The sequence below is a fragment of the Pipra filicauda genome, unplaced genomic scaffold, assembly GCF_003945595.2.
Source record: "Pipra filicauda isolate LSUMZ 115617 unplaced genomic scaffold, ASM394559v2 scaffold2_size9829703_pilon, whole genome shotgun sequence".
Taxonomy (NCBI): domain Eukaryota; kingdom Metazoa; phylum Chordata; class Aves; order Passeriformes; family Pipridae; genus Pipra; species Pipra filicauda.
Window position 1 is genome coordinate 7,091,495 of NW_024104421.1, and position 22,876 is coordinate 7,114,370.

Sequence of the window (22,876 nt, forward strand, 5' to 3'; positions counted from 1 at the left end):
CATTAGCAGTTCAGCCTCAGTTGTAAGCCTGGATGTAAGGCAGCTGGAAGATTAAAACCGCATTGTTGGAAAGTCCGCTGAGATGTCCTCTTGGAGTTTTTTGTTGTTGTTGCTGTTTCTGGTTTTATTTTCTTAAATCTGTAGGGGTTTACTACTTTTTTTTTTTTTTTACTTGTTTGCTTCTCTCTAAAGTTTGGCAGGCAAAGAGAAAATACTTGTCTGCTTTTCCTCACATGTTTTGTCTGTTTTGTTTTCTGTGTTTTAAGGGAAAAAAACCCAACAAAACCCCAAAACCAGTGACAGGACAGGCTTTCTGTCATTTTGTTTTAAGAAAGAAAAAGAAAGTGGGTGGGTTTCTGATAGTGGCCTTGAGGAGGTACGTTGTTGAGGTGGCTCAAATGCTTCATTTGCTCCTTTGCTTGCTGTTTGTATTTTCCCTTCTGGCTGCAATGGACACGCTTTTTGTGTCATTTTCCCCCCCGCGCCCCCACCCCCACCATGTCCTGTGCAGATTCTGGTTCCAGATTCCCCATATGGATCCCCTGTTCCCCTTCCCAAATGGCAGTAGGTAGGTGCAACTGTAGGTTCATTTGACCTCTAAGGTATGATGCCGAAGTTAAAAGTTGGATGGAAGAGCCATGTGAGAGAAAAGCTTTCCCATTACTGTGAGAAAGAATGAAGCAACACAGAGTCCAGTGGAGATGTGAGTGCCGTGTTGGACTCAGCTCTACCTTGGCACTGGCATTAATTTGAGATTTTATATATATTTATAATTATATATACATATATATGCATGTATAGGCATACACAGACATATATATATATATATATGTATCGTGTGTGTGTGTATTTGTTTGCTATTTGTTTTAGCACACTGTCCCATTCTCAGGTCTAGATTTGGGGTGGTTGGTCCTGGGGACAGGTTGGACAGAAGGGGCCAGAGTGCAGAAGAAGCCAGAGATAAGAGTGAGGCCCAGGCCCCCCCACGCACAGAACATGGACCAGCCATAGCCGTGGCTGATGTCGTCGGGAAGTCCATACAGGTAGCGGGGGTAGCGGGAGAGCTCAAAGTTGATTCCAGCCACGCACGTGCACAGTGAAATGATGCAGAAGGTTCCTGGAGGAGAGCAGGGAGGGGAGAAGGAGGGAGATAAAAAACAAAGAGAAGTTAGAAGAGTGACAGACATATCAATTTCCAAGCTGCCCGAGAGGAGCGGGTGCAAGCAATGAGGAAGTGCCTAAAGGAAGATGTCTGTACAGAAAGCGGCTTAGTCTAGTGGCTCCACGGGGAAAGAACAGAGTGCCACCAGAGCCTTGAATATTGATCTGATGCTGAACTGAGTTCTATGGAGAAACTTCAATAGGAACAGTTTTTCATTTCGGGCACTCCCTTGCTGAACCCGAATGCTTCATGAAACCATTGATTTTTCTGAAACTTTGCTTTAGACAAACACAGAGTGAATAATCATGTTTCAAATTTTTTTGAAAGGAAAAAAAGCTTGAATTTTTTGTTTAATTCCAATTTTTCAGTGATGCATTTCATAGAATACTACAAAATACTTGACATATTCTGGCTCTGTTGAAGTGTACATTTGAAATTACTTGGGAGATTTTCTTCACACGTTTCTTATATCAAAATACAGAATTTTTCATTATACGGCCTCCTTTTAAATATCACTGTAAAAATCTCTAAATCCTTCACAAAATTCAGATTCTACCCTCTGCATGACTCCAGTTCCAATCTAGATGCCCTGTTCAGTGTTGGTAAAATCTTCAAAATATCCTGTTCTTGTTTTCGATTTCTGCAGCAATATTTCATTTCTTATTTCTTCCTGAGAACACTTCGAGGACAAACTTCATAACTCTGTCAGCTGGTGTTATGGAAAGACACAAGTATCAGATGAGGCTGAACTTTATCCCACCCAGATGAGTCTAATTTTGATCTTTGGCCTCCAGCTTCATCACAGTTAGACTCTGAGCTCCTGAAATGTCACAATTGCCACCCACACACCGAATAATGGATAGCTGCAGATGCTACACGCCTGCCTCAAGAGATAACAACTCAAGTCAACATAAAGTTGGTAGTTTATTTTTCCTCTCTAATTCCTCCCTTTGTGGGCCTCTCTGAATTGCCTGGAGAGCCCTGGGCATGGAAGGGAGCCTATAGGACACGAGCTGTAGTACACACACGGTCAGTGCCATGTGTCATCCCGCTGTTCACGCCCAGATCAGTAGTGTGTGATGTGTGCTACCTGCACAGCACGTCCTGCATCTGTGCACTAGCAGCTGCACGTGAGGAATCTCCTATTCTTCCTGGTCCCATCCCTAAGATACCACAATCTTCCAAAGCAGTCACAGCCAGCCTGGTTTTAGTGACATGCTCCAGTTTTCTGGTGCCCTTGCCCCCTTCTACTCCTTCCTGCCCCTGCTCCTGCTTCTCTTCTGCAACAGTTTTTCTGTTCTTTCTCTGCTGCTTTTCTCTTTTTAATTGCAGCTGCATTAAAAAAAAATGGATTTGACACTCCCCACTCTGAAGACAGAGGTAAGATTATTTGGTGAATTCACCTGGAATTTGGTTCAGAAACTGGGGGCATTTGCAGACATATATATATACCACCAAAAATACATGGACTTTCCACCATACCCACCTTCTTTACTTAGTAGGAACATCACACAGGTCTAGAATCTACAGGCAAATCTCTGCCGCGGACCTGCTGTGAGATCACCATCCTGGCCCTCTCTCTGTTGCTTCTTCTGGTCACTGCTGTGTCTATTTGGACTGTCTTTTCTCCAGTGTATTTTTGGAGTATCACTTGTAGATAGTCTCTGCTGTTAAAGTCAGGGATATGGGAACTCTGAGTGCCTCCCCTAACACCATACGTAGCTGCCAGATGACCCAGGGTATTCATAAGGACTCATTATGATAGTTCCACCAGGTACCAGTGAGCTGCTGCAGTAGGTACTATGCCTGTTTAAATCAAAACAGCCTTCTTGCCTCTCACCAGCACCCCCTTAGTCTGCAATCAGGGCTCTGGATTCTTGCAAAAGCCTTGTGAGATCCCAGGCTCTGGAACTGTCTTTTGAAGATGTCCTATACTACTTCAAAGCACAGAGCTGGATAAATGGGGAGGTCTCCCTCCCACAATTCCTTACTCAAAAATCAGATTGTTTGATTAGAAACCATACACCCTTTCCATGTTTTAGGTTATCCATGTGACTTAGGTTATCCAGTAACGTGAAGGTGTCTGTCAAGAATGCGGTTGTTCCCTGTGTGACATGTCAGAATGACTAGCACTACATTGTGGGATTGGGGAAAAAGGATGCATCAGAAGCACTGTGCTCTGAACCAAGCTCTGTGGTTCATTCCAAATAGTTGTGGTTAGAAAATGACAGGGAAGGCCTTTCTTTGCTAGTAAGAACATGGTAATTTCAGCTCTCTTAAAATAAGAGAGGTGGGTGGGAAAATCTGTGTGGCCAGACTGAAGCCGCATTTGCTAAGTACAAAAGGGAAGGAAATAACTTCGGATTTCAAATACTCCCTGTGCTTTCACACTTTGTCTTGGCTGTTTTGATCACAAGCTCTTCAGTACAACAAATGTTGCTTATTCTTTGTATTTGAACAGTGCCCAATATATTGGCACTCCACCTCGCTTGAGGGTGTTCTGTCCCTTAACGAAGGAACAACAAAGAGCAAGTAAAAACACTAGAGAACTAAGCAAATCACGAGCATGAGACTTCTTTAAAAAAAAGGCTGCCCCCATCCTGCCCCTTCACTGGAGAATGTGCTAACCCCACAATGACAAACAATGACTGCCAAGCACAATGTCACAGAGTGCATAGAATGGTCCTCAGCTGGTCGCCACCCTGTGCTTCTGCAGGACGCCTTGTACAGCACAGGGTTATCAGCCTCTCCAGTGCTATGCATTGCAGACACAAAAAATGTCATTTTATACCACCTGGAAGAATCTTTATGGCTGTTTTATGAGTCCTACGTGTTGCTTGTATTCAGCCAAGCAAGTTCCCACTTACAAGTGGGAGCTAATCTGGCCTCTCACCAGGAGGGCTGCTGATGGAAACTGAGTAAGGTTACTTCCTCATGGCTGTTCAGTAGCTTTTCCTCATGGCAATCACAACACAAATTGCTTGATTGTTGGCCACAGTCATGGATAAAAGGGATGCAGAAACTGAGCTTACTTATGGAAATGAAGCCTCTGCTAGTTCAGGTAAGACATGGAGCCGAGGTGGCAGGAGGAGGGAGGCTGTAGCTCCTGCCCATGACTGTCTGCACTACGGACGTGGTGCTTCAGAGGCAGCAGGACTGCAGGAAGTCATGAGCATCCCCACCCCTACAATTCTTTTTCTCTCCAGAAGTGAAAGTGAACCCTTACTCACTTTCCTGTCAAGTTCTCGCCGTCAGTGAGGTGCCCCCCTACACGTGCACTAACACCTCAGAACCCCTGGCAGCTGCAGCAATACAAACTCTAATTTCTTTGTGAAAAAGACTCCCCGTAACTGTGGCCCAGCAGATAACCAGAGCTGAAGGCTGGTGGTCCAACTGCGGCACTGACACACAGAATGTGAATGACAGGTGGTAATAGGAGCTTGCTGGAACATGAGCTGGACAGGGGAGATAAAGGCCATCTCCTTCAGCAGCTGGGGGAAGCAGAACACACAAAGTTCTTTGTGCTGGAATTTACACATTTTCATCCTAAGTAAAACACTAATGAATGAGACAAAGCAACAGTGGCATTTCTGACAAGTAATTCACGTGTCACTGCAAAATGCTTCAGTCAGGTGAGAGATGAAATTTCATATAAAGTTGTGTCTGTGCCAGAGAAACTGCTGTTTGACATGTAGTCAAACCTCCATCCTGACTCCTTATCAGGTAGCCTCCCTTCTCCTTGGGCTGGTTTTGACAGTGCCTGTCCTGCTAATAGGCTGATAATCAACAGTACTTTGAGAACATGAGCTATTAAATACTTCTTGGCTACCTTGCGCTTTTCCTTCTTATATATTACAGAAGAATATTAAACATTACATTGAATGTCCCTTCCATTTAGATTGGAAGTTTTTTTTAGGACAGAGATGAATTTATTTGCTATATATGTGTATAAGATTGGGGTCCTGCCATCCTTGCTGCAGGGGCAGACACAGTCAGAAGAGGGGTGACAGGAGAAGGTAATGTCATTGTTGATCAAAGCCTAATTCTGTGTGGATTATGAGTTAGGGCCCTTTGCTGTAGCTGTTTTTAAGCATGATTACACCAAGCAGAGCCATGGGCCTGTGCTGAGAGGAATTAATATTTTTAAAGGTAAATATCCCATTTCTTTCTGATCAGCCTGGCTCTGTGAGGGGCTGCAGCGCCTCTGCAGTTTTTAAAACTCACCTCCAGGGGAGAGCAGAACTGCTCTCTGTGAACCGATTTAAACACAGACAGGCTCAAATCATCCATACCAAATATGTTTTAATTTTCCCTGATGCTAGTGCCCCTCTGAACCACGTCAGAAGCCACATCCTTCACCCATAGACATGGCTCGACTTCCACAGCAAAAGACCTTGAGGAATTTCCCAGGGTCTGTGGTGATTTGTGAGGCAAGAACTGCTGCCTTTCTTAGATCTGCTGCCAATGAAGGTGAGCCTTCCTGGTGCTGGGGCACAAACAGTCCCTGCTGGCAGGAGCTTCCTCAGCTCTAATATTAGGGGTGAGATGTCTGACTGAAACCTGAAGGAGACATCACCAATTTGAAGTCAAGGGAAATCCAAAAAGTGAATAATTAAAATGATCTGGGCACCAAGCCTACCTCTGAAACACCTCTCTATAGAGATCACCTGTCTCATGATTGGAAAAACACTTCTTCTGCATCTGGCAGAATGACGCTCGTTCTTTCCCTTCTCCCCACAACAGACAGAAATGACTCACAAACTGTGCTGTCAGATGTACAAAGTAAATAAACCCAAAACCTGATTCTTCTCACCTTCTGTTTTTGGTTTGTTGGTTTTGTTTTGTCTTTTTTTCTTTTAATAGAGAAATTTGAAGCATTGCTTATAAACTATTAGATAAAAAGAGAAACACAAAGGTATGGATTTTAAGATGTCCTTTGAAACCACACAGCTTTCAAATAAATGTAAATCTCTGCCTTTAAAGTATTTCTAGTAGCTTCTTGTGGCCACTAATGTTTTTGGAAGGAGTGCTGTTTATTTAATTATCATCTCTTTCTTTTGTTATGGGATTATGGGAGAAAAAAATCTCAGAAGTGAAACAGCATTATCTTTACTTTGTCTCTGCCCTACTTGCTTTCACTATTTTCAAGGTACATCAAACAAACAAATAAAATGAAGTCTGATCCTAAAGTGGAATGTGTAGCGTTAACTGTTTAAATTATAGCACAATCCAAGGAAATTATTAAAGAATAAACTGAATTCCCTCCCAACACAGGGATGACAAAAGCCTTTTGGAGAGAGCAGATTTGCAGTAAACTCCTTCTGTGCACGGATTAAATGCCTCAGCAGCACGCAGCTCTTGAGAACACTTTATTGCTTTGTGCATACACGCATAGAATATAAATTATTCATTAATTATGTACTGTTCCAGCAGAAGCAGCTTGCAGCATCGCCAATAGGTTGCAGAATAGCAAGGGGTTTACTGGAAAATTGCCCTTATGAAAAAAGCCGAGATGGAAGGATAAGTCTGACTGGGTGATGGAGATTCAGTGAAGTGTCCTTGTGAGAATATATACCCACATGGGTTGGGACTTAATGCATTTTTAATTTATACCATGGGCCAGAGTAAACCGCAGGGTCTGTCTTGGTGCTCTGATATTGCATTATATCTGCTCTCAGAATGTGGTTTGCATTTGGCCTTTGGCCTCCTGCCTCACAACGTACCGGCAGCGCCCACACCACGCAGAGCTCTGTGCCTGCAGCGTGTCACCTCAGCAGCAGCGCCTGCCCATTGTCTGCCGCTGCACAGGCCATCTGTTACGGCACCAGAGGATTGTGTATCCTCAGTCATGACTGCAAATACTTACTGGGTGCCATCCTTAGGCTCGTGTAAATCAGTGTCATGCAAGGAGCAATGCTACAGCAGCTGAGGGCTCAGCTCCAGTTTGCTCTGCTGATACAACTGACAGTCAGCCCATATTGCACATCGCAGATTTGCACATGGTGACATTTCTGTGACCGTCTCCCTCGGGGCATGGGACTGCAGTGCTGTGCACTGCAGCAGCCAGTGAGCTCCAGCTATGAGCAAGCACCCTCTGAAGTTGTGAGTTGGCACTGAAGCAAAGGCAACACTACTTAGCTAAAGGGATGTGATTTTGATAGAACAGATGAGGGAGAAAAGAAAGCTTTCAGATCAAGGCCTGAGTGAATAACCCTCTGATTACTTTAGCAATGGTAATTCCTATGACCAACTCAAAATAACCCAGAAATAATAAAGAGAGTTGACTACAGCCATTAAGCAAACATTAGGGCTCATGAACTTGCAGTCACAACAGAGGAGGCAGCAAAAATTGTGCCAGTTGTAGGAGTGGGATATGATTCCATATTTTACTGGGAGCAGAAGCAAAAGAAAGAATCTCTAAATATTAAAATGAAGAAACATCCTAATCAAAGGTTAGTGAAATTATCCAATCCATGTGCTGGCAAGCACCATCCTTGGCAACAACAGAGGCTACTGGCAGGTTTCTTTCATCTCTTATGGTATGGACTCCACAGGATGACCCAGGCAGAGGTTTAAAAGATTAAACAGAAAGGGTCACTGGACTCAAGCTCAAGTGACTCCAACAGACCTCAGATTTGCCAGATGACAAGACACATAGGTTTAGTATCAAGCTGTAGTTCAGGCAGGTGCTTCCCAGCCTAGGCATTTGTCAGAGCTGAAACGAAAAAAAATTGTGCCAGTTGTTGAGCCAGTTTGGGTTTGCCTTGTCACAGGACATACTGTGTAGCTATAGGAAATCTGTGGAACACATTGCATTTGGCCTTTTAGCAGTGAGGTCATTCCACATCTCTCCTAAGATCTTTGTCTCCCAGTCAAAAAATTGAACTTCTCTCAGAAGGTACCTCAGAAGGAGCCTCAGAGGATTTGTGGAATCTTTCTTTTGCAGGAAACACTAAATTGCTGAAAAGTCTACAGACAGATGTTCTTCAAGACAAGTGAGACTGGAGAACAGATACAGCACAAATAAATTCAGTGCAGCCTTCTTCCATGTTGCCTGGTGTGCGACACTAAAAACACTCCTAGAGGGAACACTTTCAGGGCTTCATAATCTCTTGTTGTAGTTCTAATTAAATGGGAAAGATTTTTAGTGGGTTTTTTTTTCATACCACCACGTAATTTGGAGCGGGGGGGACTGTGCCCCTCCCCGCCCCCTTCCCATCTGAGCTGGATCGGAGAAAGACTGTCCCCAGCATCTCGGGACCTGCCAGAAAGGTGAGTCCCTGGAGTGAAGCATCCCAGGAACTCGGGAGACAGGAGATAAAAGCAGGCATGCCTCAGCACTGTGCTGGGTCATCCCAGCCCCGCCACTCTCACTCCACATGGTTTGCTATGCCAGAACCCACGCTACCATCTTGGTGGCATGGGACTCTCCTTTGGACGAAATATCCTTCCAGGTTTTGTTTTAACCTAGGGGTGAGGGGGATGGCTAGGTAGTATTTTTCTGCTATTGCTGAGGTTTTTTTGTTTCTTTCAATTTTTAGTAAAATTGTTATTGTTCCTTCTTCATTCAGAATCCCTGTAATTTTTTACCTTGTCTATACTGGGGGAAGGGAAATAAAAGAAAAGAGAGGCTTCATCTCATTAGAGGTCTCACCCCCTGAACATACTGTCATTAAACCAAGACATCTCTGTATGCTCTGAAAGAGCCAGGTTGGCCAGAAATGAGGAGGTTTCTCATCTAGTTTCTACCAGGTCCAGCTGCTTTTTGAGTGGAATTTCCACTGTCCAGTTGGGCCCTGTCCAGACAGATCAGACCAAACAAGCACAGCAGTGATTTGTCTAAGGGCAATGTTGTTTTTCTAAGCTGGGAACTTGAGAAGCCAAGAAGGTAAATCTAAACCTTACTTCAGCTTCTGCATTTAACAAAAAGTTCTGCCACACACAGAAATTTGCTCCCCATTCCCTCTGTAAGGATTTCTTTCTGTCCAGAAAATCATGCCAGTGTTACTGTTCCTTCTGTTGCATGTGCAGTTTTCTTTCCTCTTTGATGCCAGGCAAGCAAACAACTCAGTAAACTTTTCTTTAACTAAAAACCAACCCAATAATAAATGCCAGTTTTGTTTTCATTGTCTTCCTTTGGCCTTGATGCATCTTGCCATTGGAATTCAGAAGCCAGCAACAGATCAAAGACCTGGTGACATTATTAAAGGCTAGGGAACAACCACTGAATCTTAAAATACACAGAACTTGTTTTCCAGGGCTGTGGGTGGGAAAGTCTTTTGTATTTCTATGGAATCTGTCTCTCCCACTTTGCTTCTACTTTATTTCACCTTCTGTCAGCCCCCCAAAGACCTACTGACATCTCTGAGAAGCAAACTAGATTGCATGCCCTTCACTGACTACATTCAGTTGTCTGTTCTTGTAACTCTGGAAGGTACTGATGCTTCTGCCAATACCTCCTATGCTGGTGAGGGAGAAATTACAAGTCAGTATAGCTGACTAAAAGAAACACACAGAGGAATATGAACCGTTCTTCTGGCTGAAAAGCCAGACTGAACTGACTCCTAAATTTACTGACCACCAAGTTCAGGGAGACAGATTTGAGCTAAGACTGAAGAACAATGAGTTTATGGGTGCATATACAGTACTCGTCCTGTCTTTTGCTCCAAACTATAAGATCTCTGCACCTCATTAAAGTAGCCTTTTGTTTCCTCCTAAGTGCCAGTGCTTTTCCATGATCAGATACAAGGCTGGCAGAATTGCTTGTGTTGGTGTTTCTTCCCTCACAGCATGCAAGTGCACATCTAGGAGCATTAGAAACAAGCTACAGGGAAAAAAAAAAGCAAACCACATTTGAAGGTTGCCTTTGAAGTCAGCTGATAATGTTTCCATGGAGATCAAATGCTATGGAGTTGACAATGAATTCTCTTGTTGAGCCTTTCCTTCCAGAGGGGAAAAAAAAAAAAAAGGCACAACAATACCCCTAAATGACTACACCCTGCAGTACAGTTGTGTTATTGACTTGAAAAAACCATTTCTATATCCCACCCCCATTTTCTTATGAAGGTGTTAACTCTAAGGTCTCAACGTTTCAGTGCTAGCTCTACCAGTACTGGCCTAGAGAATCAGCTATATTCCTGAGGTATTGGAAAAAAATAGCGTCTACTGAAAATAATTCTCTATGAGAAGAAGGACATAACTGTATTTGAACTTATGTTGTAGGAGATGCAAAAGTGGGAGTCATGATTCTCCCTGAGGAGTAGTATAACAAGAAATTATAAAAGAGCATTTCAGTGGCTGATATGCAGTGACATAGAGATGTCTCTACTGCGAAAGGAAGTGACATTTTGTATTTCCAGAGAGTCCCGTATTTCCTCTTCAAAATGAGTGCCAGCATTAATAAATAAATGCAAAATATGTTGTCGGTGCATCAGAGAGCACAGAGAAGTACTAGAAGGAAATACGTAACATGCTCCCCCAGCTCTGCCTTTGAAGCATAACATATTGTGAGCCTTGTGATGCCATCAGCTGAGCAACTTCTTTCTAGCTTGGAAACGCTAAACAGGCCACCTTGGCATTGTATGAACCCCAAAAGATGGCAAAGGGGATGTATATCTGTATGGATGATTTCCCAAATATTTATTTTTTGAGTGAAAATAGGAAATTTGCTAACATTCAAAGGGAAAGTGATAACCAGTTTCTAAAAGCTGATTACTAATGGTTAGCTGGTCTGGATGAAGAAGCACTTCCAGTCCTACCCATGTATGAGGACTGGACATGTCCATACATATGTGTCTAGATATGTATTCACCAGTGTCTCTGTTTTGAAATACATAAGAAAAGAAGGGCCGCTTTTTATACCTCAGAAACATAGCCTAAAATGGGATCAAGAAACATGACCTGCAACCAGGTCTGTGAGAGACACCACGAACCGTGCAAGGAAGAAATGTTTTAATAGAATCATAGAACTATTTAGGTTGGAAAAGACCTCTAAGATCATCAAGACCAACCGTTAAACCTACACTGACAAATCCAGCACTAAACCATGTCCCCCGTTGCCACATCTACACATCTTGTAAATACTTCTAGGAATAGTGGCTCTGCCACTTCCCTGGACATCCTGTTCCAGTGCTTGGCCACCCTTTTGATGAAGAAATTTTTCCTAGTACTGCCTGATGGGCACAAAGGCACAAAACCTGCATGACTGCTCTGAGCTCTGCGTTTCCTCACAGGTCCATAAAGAGCCTCATCCGCTTGTTTCCTACAACACCCTTGTAATGCGTTTGAGGGTTTTAAACAATCAAGAGCCTTAGAGAGGTTTAAACATTTAAAGCCTATTAACGCTGTACATTAACTCAAGTTCATTCCAACTTGAGGCCTTAAATCACTTTAGAGCGTAATGCAAAATTTAAACAAAAGCACACGTAGGAGCCAGAGCGTACACGAGTGTGGTGGGGGAGGCCTGGTAGGGGGGGACTGACTTTGTTGTGCTGAGACTTGTCTCAAAGACTTTCATAACCAATTTATGGCATCTCTTGATACAAACCAGCCTTTGTCTCCATCTGGAGGTCAATCCACATAAATAAGTTCTCCCAGTGATCTACAAGGAGTTTTGCAAAGTTCCTAAGCCCCTCTGCAGTCTTCACTAATTTAGGGCCTCCCACAGGATTAAAACATGGTTGGTATCTCATTGTTTTTCCAGTGTTCCAACTTTTTTTGAATTATAAATACTCTTCAAAGTGGCCAAAAGTGTGACATTGTGAAAACTATATTTATGCCAAGCTTCACAGCTCACATTCCAGTGAATTATTGTAGACCTCAGTTTTTGTAAAGATCACGTGCTGCTGTTTAGGATCTGTATGCATACACTTATGCACACACGTGTATTTACACTTGCTTTTCCATAGAGAAAAAAATATTTTACGCAAACTTTCTAAAACTATTCCTTTCTGGAAAAAGGCATGAGAAACTGGACTTTCAAAGAATAATGTTGTGAAAAAGATATAAATATTACCACAGGAAATACCTTCCATCTTCAGTGTTGTGATTGATCATTTCACCACAAGTGAACATTCTGCAAGGTGGGTAGAGGTCTTGATTATTAATAAGAAATAGAAATCCTAGGTGCTCTGTGGGACCTACCATATTTCCTGATGAACTCCAAAGAATAGCTTTTACTTTCTCTCTTTATCTTTCTCTTTGCTTCCTCTTGGCAGCTGCTATGAAGGTACTTCATAACTGCCTGGGAAATGTCAGTCACAGAGCTTTCCCTTACACTTGCTGTATTAAATTGCTCCATTTTTGTTTCTTAAATTATTCAGCAGCGGAATGATTATTTTGAGATGGCAGGACCACAGTCTTGTAGAATAAACACTCTTATTTTCTACCATTATGTGCTATTTTCAAAGTACAGTGAGTTAAATTTGGGACTCAAATGACTCAACAGCTGGTAACGATCCGTGGCTGCAAATACACAGATGCCTCAGTTGTCAGCTACTAACATATGCACAGCACAGGAGGAGGAAGCACAGCACAGGGGCTCAGGGATTTGGAAGACAAGACTCTCTGTGGAGGTGGGGAGCGAAAGAGGATCCAGACGTGTGCAGTGCATCGATACCAACAACTGTGCTGCACGGGCTCACAAGCCAAGTTTTGGAACGCCCCTTTCTGACAGGGTTTGCATCCCTCAGCATCAGCTTGGTCATCAGCTCCTGGACACAGCTCCTGTGGCAGCTGCTGGGCTCTGGCAGGCACTGGCACAAAGCCCCGAGTGTGACCTTGCGACAGCGTGGCATGGCTGGGGCAAAAGAGGGTGACTCGGTGTAAAGGGTCAGTCCATCCTCTAGCTGCAAGGATAATAAAGCATTTTGTTGACTTACCCCTGGACTGAGAGAAGGAATATTTTGGAAGTATTTCTGAGAAGGGCTGGAAATTACTTATAAAAAGCTGTTTCTCCCTAGATTAAAATATAAGAGAAGAATGCACTCATACATATGTAAGGGGTTTTTCTTTATTTCTTTAATAGACATCCTTTCTTGCATATCTGAAATAAAGCATTAAATTGCGCCAACACACCGGCATAACTTCATTTTTTCTTCCCTCTTACACATCTTTCCTGCCTGTTTATCTCTGCTGCAGCAGTCAGCACTGGCAAGAATAGGTGTTCACCTCTGCTCTGGGAAAAGATTTAAAGCTTTTCCTACCCTGACCTAAGTCCTCTGAGTATGGATGGGCTACAAAGAGCAATGTCTCTGCACTACTCTTAAGAGGGTGAGGAGGAACCCAATTCAGTGGCAGAACTGGAGCTGGCAAATGGCACTTGAATCCCCCAGACTGGCAGATCATCATTGGAGGGGAGGGAGGAGGAGAGGAGGAAAGAAATTCCTGATGTTTCTGAGAGCAATTGCTAGGACAAAAAATCAGACAGGAAAAAGTCCATACCACTACTGTATGTGTACAGCAAGACTTTCAGGCCTTTAAGTGTCAGGAGAAAAGGGAATTTCAGACCCCCAAGCAAAGCCCCAAGCCCAGCACTTCATGCAAAAATGTCACTAGGCAAAGACAAGAAATGAGCTACTATGTGAGACTCTAGATCATTTTATTACAGATCTTCATGGTGAAGTTAAATCACATGAATAAGGGCATTTAACAGCTGGAATAATTTCCAAATAGTCTAATTAGAGACTGAATTTTTAATGGTAAAATTTTTAATTGGCTCAAAGCAAGGTTACAGCAAGAAATACACTTGACTTTGCAAAGAATAAGGAATATTTGCAAGGCTAGTAAAATTACATGCTTCTCTAAGGAAATTGTTAGCAAATGGGGAAAAAACCCTGAAGTGATCCTAAAGTACATGTCACAAGACAAAACTGGCAGAGTCCTGATAAGAGTGAAGAGAACAGGTAAAACAGTAAACAAGTGCAGAGATTATTTATTGCATTTATTTGCAGTAAATTTGGAACAAAATAAGACAACACAGAAGTCTCTCCCTGAAGGGCTGCCTTGTTAGGCGTGCAGTAAAAACCTCAAACTATTTCACTGAAATGTGTTCTCAGAACAAATTACAGACTTACAAAAGGAAAATACATGAATGTGCAGCTGAAGGACAGAGCTCTGATAAGGATGATAAAATGTTATTCTTTGTCGGTCTTCTAATACGTTTACAAAGGCAAGTGATGTAGCTTTGGCCAGGGATAATTGTGTGCTAAAGCAAGTACCAGAACAAGATACTGGAAGTGCCATTTTGTATTTCCAGCTGGGACAACAGACAGCAGTTCGGCAGGGAGGTGCACAGGTAGGGAAGGGGAGGATGCAACCACTGCCAAAACATTGGACCATGCCACCATGGGGCAGCTCTACCATCCCACCTTCCCCACAGCAGGCACTGATGAGGAGGAAAAGGGGTTTGGAGCATTAAGGTACAAAGTCAGCCCTACCCTCAAATTAGAAATAATGCAAGCCACGTGATATGTCAAAACAGCTGACTGAAATCAGCTGAACTGGGATAACAACAGGCTATCAGAGATTGTCTTAAAAGATGGTTTTATAAAGCATGTAGAATAACAGAAGGTGTGGTGAGGTTGGCTTTGCATGGTTGTGGAAGAACAATCAACCTAGCAGAATCTGACATGCTGAAGTAAGAAACTCCTATGAATGAATGTGCTGGGGAGCAAGTAGAAAAACCAACAGTTGGATATAAGCTTGTTTGCTTGTCATGATACAGGAAAGAAGGGATTCCTGAAGACAACAGAATTTGCCTTGGTAGAGTTACCATGTGCCAGTTCACAATATCTCAACTCTTTGGAGCTGGAAGTAAAACTGAAATTTGACCTTGACAATACTACTGTTGAGGGACACTAACCAAATTAATTGACAGGTTTGCCATGATAGTAAACCCAAACAAGTCCAGGATTTGAATACATCCAAAAGAACTTCTCAAAGCCAGAAAATGTGAGCACCGCTTCTTGGCAACTGATAAGCAGGTCACATCTAGACTTCAAAAAGCTAAGGCATAGTTTTAGTGCTAGTAAATTTTCTTTGTTAAAAACACAGCATATAAAATGCCCCCCATGCATTTCCTCAGGTAGATGTTTAACTGAATTCCTGTTAGACTACAAGTAGGTCCTTGATGAGCATGAAAGCATCAAGTTTGCCACAGGACTCTAACATTTGGAAGTAGTGTCACAGATGCTTCTAAGGCTCCAGAAATTATTATAAAATTACAAAATTACTGGATGGAGCTTTTACTGGTGCACAGATTTTCAGTAATTTGCATGAGAAGAAAACACAAGAAGCTGCAAGAGGATGTGCTCCGAGTCATGTATAATTTGAGTGTGACCCACTTCTGTAATAGAATTAAACAGTCTCAAGTAAGATGAATAAAATGAACTGATCAGTGAAATTTAGAAGCACAATTCCAAATGGAGAAACTCTCAAAAGGAGAAACTCTCCCACCTTGCAGGGTAAAATGATACTGACAATACTGAAATGGAACTACAAGAGATAGTGCAATTGTGGGTACAGAAGGCAATGTAACAACACCATCATGCACAATGAGATAAAAAATAGTAAACATAATTTGCAGTATCCATCTGGCTCCATACAAGATGAGGGAGCAAAAAAAATCCTACTGTGGTCAGGCAAATGCTGTCATTCAAGATAAGGGATCCAAGTATAAATTCTACAATAAATTCAGAAAATTATGCAAAAAAACCCCTTTCAAAGCCATAAGAGACCTGTGATTGCTGTTGATACAGATACATTTGGACTAAACAGAAAAGATGAATTATTAATAATTTTGACTTGTTACAAAACATGCTGAATAACACTGTAAAACACACTCTAAATCACAGTTTACATGTCCTGGATTCCAGATGAACCAATACCAGATAACGGCCTGCATTTCACAAGTGACTTGTTTCAGCAATTTGCTTGAGAAATCAGATCAACCAGACTACAGCAAGTCCTTAGGAGGCACTGCCACATGAGCAAGCAAGAAGACTGTTTGGTAAATATAATAAAGAACCAGAGGTCCAAGCAAACCACGTCTGGCCTTGTTAGATTATTATAGCACACTTCTTAGTGCTCTGTTGAGATTTCCTGTTCAAAGAATTATGGGCAATAAGGGACAAACCCCATAGATGTGTTAAGCCAGCAACATTTAAGGATTAGAAAAGAGCTATTTGTCTATAACACAAACAGAGGGAATGCTACAAACACAGCCAAGACAAGTGGTGTTGCAAATGGAAGGCAAAGTTAGATTTCAGGGTGATTTTATAGCTACCAATTGAACACAGTCTCCTCTCAGCTGCAATGAAGTCAGATGACATAAACCTTCCAAATCATTTTTCTCATTATTGGACTAGAGAAAAAGTTAAGTAAAAGTGAGAGGCGCTCTGGCTCCATGCATTTTAAGGACCAATACAATACTATGTTGACAGAATTTATGTCATGACAGAAGAACCAGCTTTGTATTCAAACACCATCCATCAATAAAATAGTTTAAGTTCAAAGATTCATTGACTGTAAGAGGAATGATTGTGTAACATATGACAGCCTCAGAACATTGATAGATTAGATTGGTCTAGTTGTGTATTTTATTAACTGACTGCTTCAGTTTGTAGATGTTACTTTACACACATTTGCTGTTAAAAGAAATCAGTATAGCAGTTGCTGCTGACTTGTGCAAAACAAGAAAGAGAGTAACCTTTGGGTAACGCTGATCCACATGTGCGCTGAAGCAGAGAACAATTTTCATCTCCTCCCAAAACATCTTTATTTCAAATATTACACATCTTGACAGAATTTGGCAGATAAAATAATCTGGTGCCTCTCATTTCAATTAGTTTCAGATTCCAACTGCTGGATCTTGTTATTATTTTGTCTATGCAAAGAGCATTCTACTATCAGATGGCTTCTCACTGCATAGGTACTTACACAATGTGTTCAAGTAATTTATAAACCTTCTGTTAAACAGTTACAAGCAATTGGCTTTTTGTGGCATGCTTTCTTTTTCTTGTTTTTCAAACCTTGAGTCATTCTTGTAGCTCTTCTGCAAACCTCTCCCAATCTTTCCACATCCTTCTTTAGCATTGACACCAGATTAGGATGTCCAGGAACAGTTTTGCTTTGCCCAGAGATAACCCCACCTCATGCTTTCATCGCATATTCCCATAAAAACTAACACATTTAGCAGCTGCACTGCACTGGGAGGTCCTGTGCAGCTGGATGATCCCAGCAACCACGATCAGAGAGACCTTTTCAGAGCTGCTGCTTTCTGAGGGGGCCTCTTGTTCTGCGAGGATGACTGACACCTTTTGTTCCCAGCTGCATGACCTTGGACGTGTCTCCACTGAAATGTGTATTGTTTGAGCACACCAGAAGATGGCTTTGTAAGCTATGAGTGACCCCTCCCATGACACATGGTTACACTGAATCTCCTTTCACCTGAAAACTTTTAACAGTCATCTTTCAAATCACTGCCAAATAACACTGAGCCAAAAAGAAATCCCTGCAGCTGCACTAGAAACCACCCCATATATAATAATTTCCAATCAGCAAACAAGACATAGCTAGTTTCTAACAGATTTTTCTGTATTTATTTTGTATACTCTTAATGTTTTAATCTGAATGTCGTGCTGTAGCAAGTTAAATATCACAGAGATATCTAAGCACAATAAAACAAAATAACCCCCCATGCAAACTAATTAAATGCAAATTAATTATATAAGATATATCAAGTTAATTCAGCAGGCCCATTGCCCATAACACTTTGACACCCACAACAAACCATTTACAGAATCCCCACAAAGACCAGTGTGTGCTTGCACAAGGTGCAAGTGACTTCAAATGTGTTTGTGGGCACGGAGAGAGCTGATGTCTAATGTCACCAGTACAACATCACTGGAACATAAATACTTGTTACTTGAGCACTTAACTCCTCTTCTGGGACTGCAGAAGCTTTTCTGTATGTCATACACTTATCTGTATCACACCACAGTACAGATAAACAGATGATAAAATGCACTGAAGTGATGATCTGCCTGGAGGGCAAAAGCCCAGCTAAACAAAAACCACCAGAGAAAATAAGAGAGAACAGAAGGAGTGGTGTTCACTTTGAGACATTCACCCACCACTGTTTATGGGACTTGACTCTCACACCCTTCATTTCAATTAACTGTGTGCCTTGAAATTTCTCCTAACAGAAAGCTGGATAGCATCTCTGGTAAGGAAGGCTGGAACATGACATGGCAAATGGTGGATGACCTTGAGGGCTGGTGTAGTAGAAACGGGAAAAAGCTCAAAAGCACAGAGTGCCAGGACATGTACTTGGGGAGTAATAAACAGAACCTCTGCTGTAAATTGTGATAGAACCAGTAGGAAATCACAAAGGAGGAGAAAGGCCTGGATGCATCATCCAACTGAAGGATGACTGTGGGTCTCTGGTGTGATGCAGCATGAAAAAAGCAAATACAACCCCAAAATATTTCAGGCAAGGAATTTCCATCAGAGAAAGGGAACCATCACCCCACTTATACAAGGCATTGATCAGACCTTGTTAGGGAATGGTCCTTCTCATCCATATGTGAGAAAGGCAAATACAAACGAGAACAGGTTGCAGAAAGGGCTGCTAGATTGACAACAGGTCTTACACAGAGAAGTCTACATGAAAGTATATGTAGAGTGGGAAAAAGAAAACAGAGGATGCCATTGCTCTTCATATGTACATCAGAGAAAGAGAGAGACACATAAACTAAAGGTTACATCTGTCTCAAGAACAATTGACGAGTAATAAGTACATGTTACAACTTGCAGCACAGTTTCTAGTTATCAAAGTGTCCCACTGTGGGACAGTGGTGGGAATAATATCTGCATAATCTTCATATTTTTTTACTGAGCTTATTAAGTTTAAGGGTGATAGTGTTACTTGCAACCACAGAGTATTGGATTAAACAACTCAGAGGGCCCTTTCTAGTCCTGTGAGTTACAGACACTGTTTTGTGATAGAAGTAACATGTAGCTATGGTTGGGTGATCCTTGTTGTACCCCAGAAGGCACTCGGAATGAAACCAAGTCCAGATCACTCAAAAAACCCTGAAAACATGTTTTCAGTGACTTAGAAAAGAAAGGACATGTGGAAAGAGGGAACACGAAAACAAGAAGACAAATAAATTTCTTCAAACACCAACAGTCTTACCTCCCATGAGGAAGAGAAGCCCCGCCACATACTGCATAAGGCCTCGATCCCAACAGCACCCCAGCACCCCGATAATCCATCCAAAGAGGATGATGGCCACAGCCATGCCCATGAAGCCAGCTGTCATCCTGCGCAGATCTGCAGTGGGGAAGACAGAAAATCAGTGTGAGTGTGAACAGTGATAAATCAGCATGATCACGGGTTCATAACAGTCTTAATCCAAAATGCTACTGATCCTGCAGGGTCACCAGTGTGTGTTGGCATGGGATGATTTGAGTAAGGATGATTCAGATAGGGGACAAGCCATAAATTAAGATACTAACTTGGGCTGGGGAGGGAGAGCAGGTGACCATTTTACCACACAATAAGGCTCAGCGCAGATGCACTCAAGTGACTTGTGACAACTTGCTCAGGAGTTAGAAGTTGTAAAATGGCCTCAGTGCAACGTTGTATCTAATAGCTGTAGTCTCTGGGTACTAGCACAACATCTGTTTACATCCTGCCTTCTCATCTCTGCCCTTTACTCCACTGCATTCAGTGGATGCACCTGCTCAAACTGATGGGCAAAGCGGTTTCTGTGCTTTGTGCTGGGCAGACGTGACAGAGGATTCACCCCGATTCTGACCCACTGTGTGATCTTGGGCAAGTCCCTGAGCCCCTCTGGGCTGCAGCTTCCCACGTGTGAGTTGGGCCATAGTGCCTTGGTGTCCAGCAGTGGGATGAGTGAAACCCGGGACATTCAGAACAGGGAGGCACACGGGTATTCTGGTGTCACACGTAATAAATGCGCTGCAGATGCACGGCTGGGACACAGGACACTTCATTGCCGTCTCTTGTATCCAGATGGTGACCTTGCTGGATTGTTTTTGGTGAGGACATTTTTGAGTGCTCCAGGGAGCATTAAGAGTAAGAGGAGGGCAGGGAGTTGGAGTGAAACATTTTGTGCTTTTCAGGTGTGGACTGAGTACCACTTCTGATACGGGTGCAAGGGATTGACATGCATTTGTTTCATAAACAAAGGAAAAGGACCCCCAAGACCTAATGTAAGGAATCCTTAAATTAAGGCCTGGCTATGTTGCATATTTGCCTTCTGCAAAAAGGATGGGACTGCTGGGATCCCTCTCCCTGCATGTGCTGGGAAAAAAAATAAAATTCTTCACAGTTGGTTTTGATTTGAAATCTGGGCAGTGAGACCACCTGGCAACCGAAAGAGCAAGGACTATGTGAGCTAAAGAGCATTTTCACACCCTCAAATAATGAAACAGATGGGGTTATCTTCACTAACATTTGATTGTTCCCTGTCCCCCCTCATGCACGCATAAAAAGTTTAAGCACTGATATGTCAAGAGTATATGTATGGGGAAAATTCCAGCCAAGTCAGCTCTCCAAACATTTGTTTCCTTCTTGAAACTTTTTTTTTTTTTTTTGCATAGCAATGATTTTACTTTTATTTTTTTTCAAGAAACAGAATGCTTATGACAGAGAAGGAAGATTTGAAAACTGTGAATCATCCTCCAATCTCTATGGCAGCTTTTCTCCTTGGCTGGCCTTGGACTATTTCTCAATTTCTGTAATTTTTTTATGTTCTTCCCACAGTGGATAAAAGGACCACCAACACCAGCAGTGCAGATTCAATGAAATTTCTGAATAGTGATAAAATCCCACCATCAGAGATTTATGTATCCAAAATGCTAAGTGTCCACAAGGTCTATAGGTATGTTGGGACAGAATGATTTGATTTAATGGAAGGCAGTTTACTCAGACTCATATTTATTATAGCCCTTCTTATGCAAGATCAAGTTGCAGAATGTAACCCCTCCCTTGAAACTATAACTGGTTCCTGTAGACTGTCACTGATTTTTCAAGGAGTCTCTCTGACAACAGATAACCAGGTCTTCAGGCCACCAGTGATCAGGCCCTTTTAATAAGATACACATCTTAAAAGTTGTACTTTTTTCTTAGGTTTTGTGACTGTCCCACCACATTTGAGTATGTTCAAGGAGTTTTAGTGCAGGAAAAAGAAAAAAAAGCATTTCCTGCAGCAACTTGTACTTCCCATAGGCAGTGCTAGCCTCTGCTCCTTGGGAATTTGAGTGCTTTCTAAAACAAGCAGCAATGTTGGTAAGCATGTTTGACGGCCGAATGTCTCCCTGCTTTTTCAGCCCATGAAGGCTCAATTCGAAAGATGAATGAAAACATAAAATGTTTACTGTTTCCTATGTCATCTTCAATAACAGCACAACATGTCTCTCGGAGGTGCTGCACAGCTGTCTGTGTCAGCCCTACAAACTCCTTCCATTATAACTTGTGACTGCTGACTCTGGGTAACAACAGCACTTGTTCTTCCTGATGGAAACATACCCTAACAACCTGCTTTTAATGAGCTGAATTTAAATAGCCTTATTCAGCTGCAAGATGTCTATAACTCCTCGACACACCCCAATGCCTAGCTGATGGAGCCAGTTTTCATAGGTCCCAGAGTGGATTGCAAGCATTCCCACATCCTGTACACCAAACTAAGAAATGGTTTTTATCCCACTAAAACCAGTGTGAGTTTTGCCACTGAACAGAAGAGTTAAAGGACCATGACCAACATTTCTAGGCCAAATTTTAATGTTTGTTTCACTTGACCTCTCCTCCTGATGGAGCCTGAAATTCCCTTTCTAACAACACAGCAAAATTCATCATCTTAACTCTGGGCTTACATTATCTCTTGAAAAAAGCCAGAAAGCTAACTTCTGGCAGACACTCAATACCACACGTTAAAAAATTCAAAATTGAACTTCTTTATGAAATCTCAGTTGTCACAAGTTCAGTGAGCTTAGTTTAAGATTGCCACTGCTTAGGCCAGTTGCAAATCTGCTCCTCACAATTCTGTTGGTTAGGGCTTATCTGAAACAAATAAAATACAAACTTTCTTTTCTATTCAAAACCATCTTGGCTTTTGTCCTGCCATAGCGTTCCCCAATGGGAGCCCTTGCAAAAGGCAGCGCTGGAAAAGGGGGTTTCAAAGTTGGTTCCAATAATAGCCTGCACTTGTCCAACAGCATCTTCCTGGTGCTCCTCACCTGCCCACAGGAAGCTGAGGTCAGTGCTTGGTTCAAGTCTATTCAAAGTGATTCTTTTGCAGAAAAGTACTTATTGTATGTAAACGAATCATCACCCTCAGGGTATTTAGTGAAGGCCAGGGAACAGGAGCCTATATTCCCTGGACTCAATCTCTATTAGTGGTACTTTTTATGATCACTGTTTTGTTGGTGCAGGCTCCACATGGAAAGGACAGAAGAAAAGCAAAGATTTGCATTGTGTACTCGAGGCAATTTTTAAATTTGTTCTGCTAATTTAGGATGGAGGGCTGACATATAAATAAACAATAGCTCATCAGTACAAATTGATGGGGTTTTGTCTGAGTTTGATTGGCACTGATAAGACCCTTCCTGAATGCATCCTGCAAAGGTAAAAAGGGTCATGCTGTCAAGTAACGCCACTTGATGTCATTTGAGCATATCCTGAGTTTG

The 22,876-nt window shown here is 42.2% G+C and overlaps 1 protein-coding gene across 1 annotated transcript in view; it reads right to left on the reverse strand.

Moving 5' to 3' along the window:
• Window positions 1-270: 270 nt before the first annotated feature.
• The window catches only part of TMEM178B (transmembrane protein 178B), a 217,495-nt gene continuing 194,889 nt past the window's right edge, over window positions 271-22,876 (reverse strand). Inside the window, exons 3-4 of the mRNA XM_027743745.2 lie at window positions 19,359-19,496; window positions 271-1,117 (exon numbers count right to left, since the gene is read on the reverse strand). Of these exons, the coding sequence (XP_027599546.1) occupies window positions 867-1,117; window positions 19,359-19,496 (389 nt within the window). The 3' untranslated portion in view covers window positions 271-866. The remainder of the gene's footprint in view (window positions 1,118-19,358; window positions 19,497-22,876) is intronic.